At 38.3% G+C, this 8,889-nt stretch overlaps 1 protein-coding gene across 1 annotated transcript in view; it reads right to left on the bottom strand.

Annotated features, from left to right (window-relative positions):
• Nucleotides 1-897: 897 nt before the first annotated feature.
• The window catches only part of Ten-a (tenascin accessory), a 596,228-nt gene continuing 588,236 nt past the window's right edge, over nucleotides 898-8,889 (bottom strand). Inside the window, exon 35 of the mRNA XM_068225631.1 lies at nucleotides 898-2,540. Coding sequence (XP_068081732.1) covers nucleotides 1,282-2,540 — 1,259 coding nt within the window. The 3' untranslated portion in view covers nucleotides 898-1,281. The remainder of the gene's footprint in view (nucleotides 2,541-8,889) is intronic.

Genomic DNA, 8,889 nt, shown 5'->3' with positions numbered 1-8,889 from the left:
GTACATCTATATTTTTAAACATTTTCCAATAGGATGTACCAAACATAGAAACATTGTGATGCTTCATTATTTCTTTTAATATTTGATGGATTTTACAACATATATTTTGCTGTTATTCATGTAAATGCCATCCTTTTTGGCTTGGCAGGCAATAGTTTATATATAAATATATTTACAAGAGTTTTTTTGTGGAATCACTTGCCAGTTTTCTAGTACCATCCAACATGTGCACGAGAAAATTGGCATACAGCCCACTAAGAGCAAAACTAATTTCAATAATCTTTTGGCAACTTTGGAATAAATAATACACCCTGGTATAAAATAGTACCATCTTTTATCCCATGATTGTTGAGCAATGTCCATGCTCATCATCTGACTGAGTACAATAGTAGTTCTACCTGTCCACATTTCTCTTTTTGTTTTTGAAATGCAAAGAGGTAGGTGATATATACAATCCTCTTGGCATCACAAAATACTTTGAAGCTTCAGTTTGTTCTGGTATCACGTGCAGTTGGCACACAATTTATAATGATCCTTAAAAAATTATACACACTTACACACACTCACACACACACACGCACGCACCATGTACATTAAATGGTATCAAACATTTCATATCCATTGTTCATTTATGGTCATTAAATTTTCATCACATTTAAATTAGTATATCAAAGCCCTTTCATATGTTGTCATCATCTCAGATTAATTCCTGTCATATAATTAAACCTCTGGTAAATTATAATTTTCTTTAGCATCATCAGTCTTCTTCTCTGTGGTTTTCTTCATCTTTATAAAGATGAGTGGACACACACTAGTTTTCCATCAACAAATTAGGTACTCATAACCTTTTCTTTTTAAAGCTGGTTGATTCTTCATGTTAAAATTCAAAATGTCTCCTTAAAATGAAAGAGAAAGGTGAGGAACCGACTCACAAATTCTACATTCACATTTATGATACTCATTCTGATTTTAAAAATGCTTTTCCATTACCCTCCCTTGTAATTCAACCTACATGCTACTCCATTGTGCGGCAGTAATTCTTTATTATGAAGTATAAAAATTAAATTTGGGTATATCACTTAGCTCGAGTGTTAATATAATTCTGGTTTTATATAAAAATGCAAATGAGCATTTTGGATTCTGGCAATCTTACGGAATTTGCGCATTCAAACCTATGAATGATGATCTATAAGATATTTTTCCTGACTTTTATCGTCACATACCTTATAATCATGTTTAAAGTTCTGAAAAAAATATATTCATGTCTGGTTCCCTGTTTCCTTAGCAGGATGGATTTTGGTGTGTCCATGGTAACCACCAGTGTTTTTTATTTACACAAGTTCTTTTTGAGTATAATTTTGAAGGTCCATTTATTGACTGCATTATTTCCTCTGTTGAATTTGATGAATCTTGTGAGTTCAAGAGTTCTTCAGCAGAATATATAATCTCATTTCTTCTCAAGCGAGAATTTCTGTTTAGATCTCTCTTTTTTCTTCGACGTCTGCTAGAATCATTAGTAGATGTAGTGGATTTCTTAACAAATCGTATATTGAAAGGATCTTCAGCTAATTCTGGATAACGCTGAACATCATGTACATATTCACCATCATAGCTTGAAGCATATCCAACTTTAAGAATTTCTTCCATCTCAGTAGCTGACCAATCAACTGCACCAGCAAAGCTATTCCGCAAGGCTTCTCGTTCTCGGTGCCAAGCTTTTCTCACTGCCTGTCCTTTAGCATGATGTAATAACCTTTGCTTTTCTTTATCTGGTGTAGTACCGTACCGAAGATTAACTACTGCACTTGCTCCATGTATCTTGAGATCTACAACTTTACCAGTCCCTCCACTTGTTTCTGAAGATCCAGCTTCCTTTTCATGAAATGTGGTATTCACTTGTCCTCCAAGCCTTTTTAATTGTCCTCTGTCTTCTCCAGCACGCCATGTATCTTCCTTTACAAAAAAGAATGCATCTTGTTGTGCATTGTGCATTAAAAATGTAAATGGTAACATATATGACTGGTTGAATACTGATGTAAATACATCACGGTATATGGCATTTGCTGCAGGTACACTACTGACAACCGCACGCCCATCATGAGTACGAGAAACCACTATTCCGCGACCAAATGGTGGATCTGATGCAGCCCCCAGACGACGGAATGGAAACACAGATGCTGGATTTGTTGCTGGGAAGTCATTTGGAGGCCAAACATCTCTCTTAACAGCGGAACGAGGAGGCGAGGAGAGTGCTGATGCATCACCCAGTCGTCTTTCAGCCAAGTGGGCTAAAAATCCTGAGGCTACTCCAAAAGCAGGTAAGTTGGAACTTTGTCGTAATTGTATAGATGATCTGGAAAGCATTAGCTGAGGCATTGAGATTGACAGCAACGTCTTTCCAGGATCTCCAGTCACTGGTCCCAAAGAACCACCAAATCCAACTGATGAGAGCAATCCTCCCCCAGGAAGACTTTCTGGGTAGAGTTGAGGCGCTAGACTTCTTAAATCATATCCCAGCAGAGACAGCCAACTTTCATGATCTGTAAACAATACAGGTATTTCAAATTAATGGTTACAAAGTTACAGCATTATATACGCTTATTTCTATTTCTATAATGGTTCATATTTAACAACATTTTCCAGTCAAATTATACATAGCTCCAGTTGCAAGTACAGTAGAAGTCCGTTATAGCGAGAATACGTAACAGCAAAAAAATTTACTCGCTATAACGGATTGCCGTTATATCCGATTTTTGAATAAAAGTTGGGAAACCCCCCATATACATTAAAATCAGTATGAAACGACAATAAGTTTGTTCAAAACTTGTGTTTCTGCAGATGATATCCACACCGGCTTACTTGTTTGTTATTTTTCAAAATCCGTTACTAGGTGAAAGTGTATGTTTAATTTCATTCTGAAAAAATATAGTACCGTATTTCTCCGAATCCAAGATGAACCCCACTTTTTCATTTAAAAAATTTAAATCAGGCTCAAAAAGTATTTTGTAAAATTATATGAATGCCTTTGTTGTACAGTAGGCCTACGCATTTTTAGACGCTGAACATTAACTTTCGTCATGCCGTTTTTTTCGGCTGCGCAATTATTTATTTCCACGGGTTTAAGGACCATTAACTTAAAATTGGCATCATAATACTGAAGAGAACTCATTGAAAATTTGCCGGCAATACCTATTCCATGTGTCTCTACAATACGACGATCCATCAGGAAATTATTCTTGTTGTCTATAAAACTGTTACTTTTACTCAGCGTCAGATATAACCGGCTACCGCTACACGCACGTCTCGCTTGCCGGGTTCGGCCAAATTCAGCGGCTAGCGGTGTATAGGCCTAATCACGGACGTTGAAAGTCAATGAACAAGTTTATTGCGCCACAGTATGGCCATTCCGCCCTTGCGTTTTTCGTGCACATACCTCACAATTTCACCTTCGACTTCTTTAAAGCGTCCTTGTTGCGGACCACTGAATGCATTTTTTTGTACAGTACGCATTTTTTTTAGCTCTTTGTCTTCACGCTAATGCCAAATATTGGCTTTAGTTAGGCCTATGTCATTTTTTCTTGCGGCTCCACAATTATTTTACATTTACGAGTGTTTAATAACTAACTTACAGTAAATTTGGCATCATAAATTCGACTAGAACCCGTTGAAAATTTGCCGGCAATATCTTTTCCATGTATCTTTATAGTACGACTATCCATCACAAAAATATTCCTGCTGTCTATAAAACTTAATTTTACTGAGCGTCAAGTACAATAGACGCGTTATAACTCTGCCACTGAGTAGCCATGGTCTTTCTAAGAATTCGAAGGCTCGCATGTTTTGATGCCATTCTGCAGATTTGAGAAACGTTTTTGTAGAAGCTAATAGAACGCCATACTCTCTTCACTATTTCCCGAGATCCAGTGACGTTACACACAGGCACTGTACAACCAGTTGTCGCGGCTAGCGATGTAGGCTATAGTAAAGAGCCGGTCGTTTGTCAACGAGTTTTGAGTGCGTGTGAAAAGAAGCAGCGTGGTTACTGTGGTAGTTGCCAGTGGTATCCATTAACTTACTGTTAGGCCATGAATGCAAGACAACCCTTGAGTTTTTGCATGAGATTCTGAGAAAAAAAATGGCTTGGATTCGGAGAAACACAGTATCACTCCAGAGGTTTCTGTGGCAAACACTTCAGTTTTCTTCTTCAAACGGCGTCACCTAACATAACCGTATATGTATCATGAAAACATATTTGAAATGCATGTAGAGAAATGATAACCTACTCCCGAAAAATTTACATTTAATAGCCTTTCCGAAATTTAACTAGACGCAAGAAGATATGAAATATCCTCTGAAATCAGTGATGTACTCTGCCATATCGTGAGGTGTATCACATTCTTACTTACTTTCCGTATATAACATTCAAATCAAGATATTGTTTACTTCAGTCATTATTTTTAGCGAGTTAACAACTACTATTGGCCACGTTATTTACGTATTTATTATGAAAACGTGTTATCATCTTTCATTTCGAATTTTCTTTAGAGAACAGCAATCGACGGGTATTACTAAACAATTCCAACATTGCCTTTGAATGTCGACGAGAGAGCTCGCAAATGCACAAAGTGAGAAAACTATACCATACCGAAGATGATCGATCGCATTTTGTTGCAAACATTTCAGTTTTCTTATTCAAACGGCGTCACCTATCCAAACTTAACCTTACTGTACGTATGATGAAAACACACTTCAAGCGCCAGTGGAGAAATTATAACCTTCTCGCTATAAATTTTCATAATAGCCTTTCCGTAATTTAACCAGACGCGAGAAAATATAAACTAACATCTGAAATCAGTTAAGCACTCTACCATATCTTGAGGTGTATCCCATTCTTACTTAATTGCAGTATTTAGCCGCAAAATTAAGCAGTCGTTTAGTCGGCCTTAATTTTGTAACGAGTTAACAACCGTTATCGGACACGTTATTTACGCATTTATTACGAAAATATGTTCTCTTTCATTTCAAATTTTCTTTACAGAACAACAGTCGCCGGGTATTACTAATCGACTCCGACATTGCTTTCGAATGTCGACGAGAGAACTCACTAGTGCACATAGCGAGGAAACGATGCCGAAGGTAATCGATCTCATGCAATATCATCGCTGGGGTGCATAAATATCAGTAACGGAAAAAATCGTGCACGCTTAATTGCTCATAATAACGGATGCGTCAGTGATAGGGCTCTCACTGTAACCGAAGGATATAAGAATTTTGAAGGGACAGAAAACAATCGTCGCTATAGCGGAGTTCTCGTTATATGTCGTATTCGCTGTAGCGGACTTCTACTGAAAGTATCAGTCTGTGAATGTGTTACAACAGTGAGTCTAGTGAATATTAAAAGAGTGCTGTTTATGACAAAGCCTTATATCCTGGAAAGACTTTGTTGCCAATCTCAATATGTGGTAGAGTAAATGCTTCAAGGATAATTATGGAAACTGCAGAGTCATGAACAGAACCACCATATCATTTGCTGCAGAATCATCAAAAAGTAAAGTAGTTCTTGGGTCACATTGCTACATAGAAATGAATTGTAGAAACACACTGGGAACCTGAAGTACAGTGGATGCGTTCTCACTTGCCACTTCTACACAACGCCCATTTCTGATTAAACATACTTAAAAGCAGGAAGCTAGGAAGGAGGATAAGAACATTCATAAAGAATAAACACAGTGGGCAAGCACAGCTTGTTCAGGAGAAAGAAAAGGAGGGGGGGAAAGGGGTGTTAGAGTGATAGTAAAAGACAATGAACATGGGACAATGACTAGTTATTGTAGGCAGAGTTAGCAACAGAAAAGAATTTAAGAACAAACTCGAAAACTTAAAAGACAATGGACAAACTTTATATCTTCAGACTGTCATTTTTATAGACATGCTTTTCCTTCATCAATTGCAGTTCTTCAAAATCCCTTTCTTATGATCCCCTCCCTCTCTAAAGAACCAGAGAAACAAGGAAATGCTATTTGGTCCTTGTTTCAATCCTGACATTCACCTCCCCGCAGTAGAGAGGGGGCAACGACTGCATATAAAAAGTATATTTTATATGCAGGCGGCTAACAAATGAAGGGACCAATTATCTCCCATTATAAGGAATCCCCTATACCAAGTTCCAACAGTCTCTTTGAGAGTGGATGAGCGGGTATGGGTAAGAGCACTCTATTGTCCTGGGGACAAGAAATTTTTCCAAAGGCGGAGGATCCAGTTTGGTCAACGGCATTAGGATGCAGAAGGCAACGGGAAACCACTGCATTAAAGATCCTGAGAGATATTCCAGTAAATTCACATGGCATAGCTGCAACGTCAGGATCATAGCTGGCCGTGTGGATCGTCTACCTCTGTTTGGAGACGACGTCTTAGGAAGAAGATGATCCCCTAATGAGATTGGATTTGCTTCCCAGCATCATCCAGGGGACAGAATGAGAGAGCTGTTCACAAGAGATCTTCAATCTTGATTTGAGAATTTTAAGAAATCAGAAGAGAAACTGGAGAAATACTATGAATGGAGAAACAAAAACAAAAAAAGAGCAACTTTATATTGGTGATATTGGTGGTAGAAGACAAGGAGCACGAAATAAACACAGGAGGAGAAAAACCCTATGCATTTAATATACAAATGATTGACTGCATTAAGACTGAAGATCTCATCTGGAAATGTGGATGCCTTGTTTTGTTAGGAAGCAATGACTGTGTAGTTTTCCATCTGCAAATAGGCATGATACCAATAATTAAAATGTTATTTTCAGAGAAAGAAAATGTATTGCTTTTGAATTCTATTATAACTATTCTAAGAAAGATAACCAGATTAAAATAATATATCACACAATATTTTAACTACCTGCCAGTACCCTTCTCCTGGTCAGTGGATGAGCAGATTTAAAGGCAGTGTAATATCAACTGTTAATTTACTCTGAACCTTTATTTGGAGTAAATAATAGGATTCAGATTAAAATACTCTATAAATTAATATGAATTAGTGTAACATGTTCCTCCTTTTTTAAAGCCCTTTTACACATATATAAGTTGTTTCCCATGATTTACACTTTTCCCCCCCATTTAAACCGACCGACTGACCGACCGACCTGATCTGCATTTAGGACAGTCGCCCAGGTGGCAGATTCCCTATCTGTTATTTTCCTAGCCTATTATTTTTTGGGTCGCTTGAAAAGAGTAAAAGAGGGGAAATACTGTAGTCGCATGTTGTTCGTTGTCGCTGGGAATACATGTTAGGGCATGCCTTTAAGAGAATATGGAAACAGGACCAGCAGTCTAGGTCTTAATGAAATGTGCATGTGGGTTTGTTAAACAGCAGAGTGTGCCACGGAGTGTATGATTTGATGTGTATTGCCTCACTGAATTGTGTGGAATAATGGATTTAAATGCAAAAAGCTACATGGATAGTAGCACTATGAAGTAAGAGGAATTCAACTATGTGATATAAGGAATATTTGTTCCACTTGTGATAATGATGTTTGCTGTTTAAAGGGGCCTAACATCTAGGTCATTGGCCCCTAATGGTACAAAATGAAATGACAAATGGATTGGATTGGATGGATGTGAATTTAAAACGATTAGTGGAACCGACCCACAGTGCCTCACATGCATAGAAGCTGGCGTAGAACAATAGTATTACTGACCAAGGGACTGCTTCTATAGCACAATACTGAATCGATGATACTTGTAGTCGAAGGGGTGCAAAATCCAAGTCAGCGGCCCCTCACAATAGTACTTATCGCTAGGAAAGTAGAACCATGGTATTTGTCATGTTGCGGTACTATGTATAGCATAACAGGTCAGGTGGTATGTAGCTCCTTTCCTATCATTAGTGGAGTTTTACAGGGTCCTGTCCTCAGTAGCAGGAAGCTGCCTATTCAAACCTCAGTAGCTACACTGAGTATGGCTACTCACACAGTGTGTTTTGTGGCCACCTACATTCGCCATGTGAATATTTTGTTGTGTTGTACATGTGACCATTGCATTCATTAATGATGCAGGTTCTGTCTTATGGTCATTCTTATGTATCCTGGGTTCATGTCCTGACCTAGGGTGTTGTGATGATTTTATGTTGGCTTGACTAATGATATTGTACTGTGTTCCAGAGGGGAATAGATGTTTTAATGCAGGCCACACTCAGATTTGCATAATGCTCTGTGTTAATATAAAACCCAATATAAAAAGGGGTATTTAAGTAGCTTGTTCCACGTGTACATGATTAAGGCAACAACGTTTATTACGGTAGTTCTCTGTCTAGTCTTCAAACTTAGATAATTCACAAGACCCTCAACAAATTCTCTCTTTTACATATTGCATGACCTCTTCTATCTCTTCATTCACCTCCTTGATTTCTTCATCATCTGCATTGCAGGCAAACATGTACTATTGCAGTAGGCAGCAGTATGGTGTCTATTCTGAAGATTCTAATTCGCTCACTGTGCTGCTGCCGATGATGATACTAATAATAATCCACGAACCTACTATGCTATCGTAGTAGGGGGAGAGGTGATACTCCCATGTGGTGCGACCCAGGTGGCGGATAGGTGGGTCCTAACCAGCTTGCCGGTGAACTTGAGCGAAATAAAATAGCTCTCGTGTACCAAACACATATTAGAGGTGGCTGACAAGCAGAAGATGTAGAATAGCCAGAAATCATCTTGAGGCAACCTCTAAGGCTCATTACCTTAGTTGTAACATCAAGATCGACAATTGGCGGTCTCCCCATTACTTTCAGCCTTTTAGCATGATGGAAATGTCAGCTGACAAAGAAACTACCGCAGACCCTACCGATTGCACTAGGTTTTCTCGGTCATTGGATTCTGGGAGACCAAGAACATCAGA

Source organism: Anabrus simplex, chromosome 1, assembly GCF_040414725.1.
Source record: "Anabrus simplex isolate iqAnaSimp1 chromosome 1, ASM4041472v1, whole genome shotgun sequence".
NCBI classification, from domain to species: domain Eukaryota; kingdom Metazoa; phylum Arthropoda; class Insecta; order Orthoptera; family Tettigoniidae; genus Anabrus; species Anabrus simplex.
The sequence above is the reverse complement of the archived record's forward strand: the minus strand, read 5'-3'. Positions and strand labels throughout refer to the sequence as shown.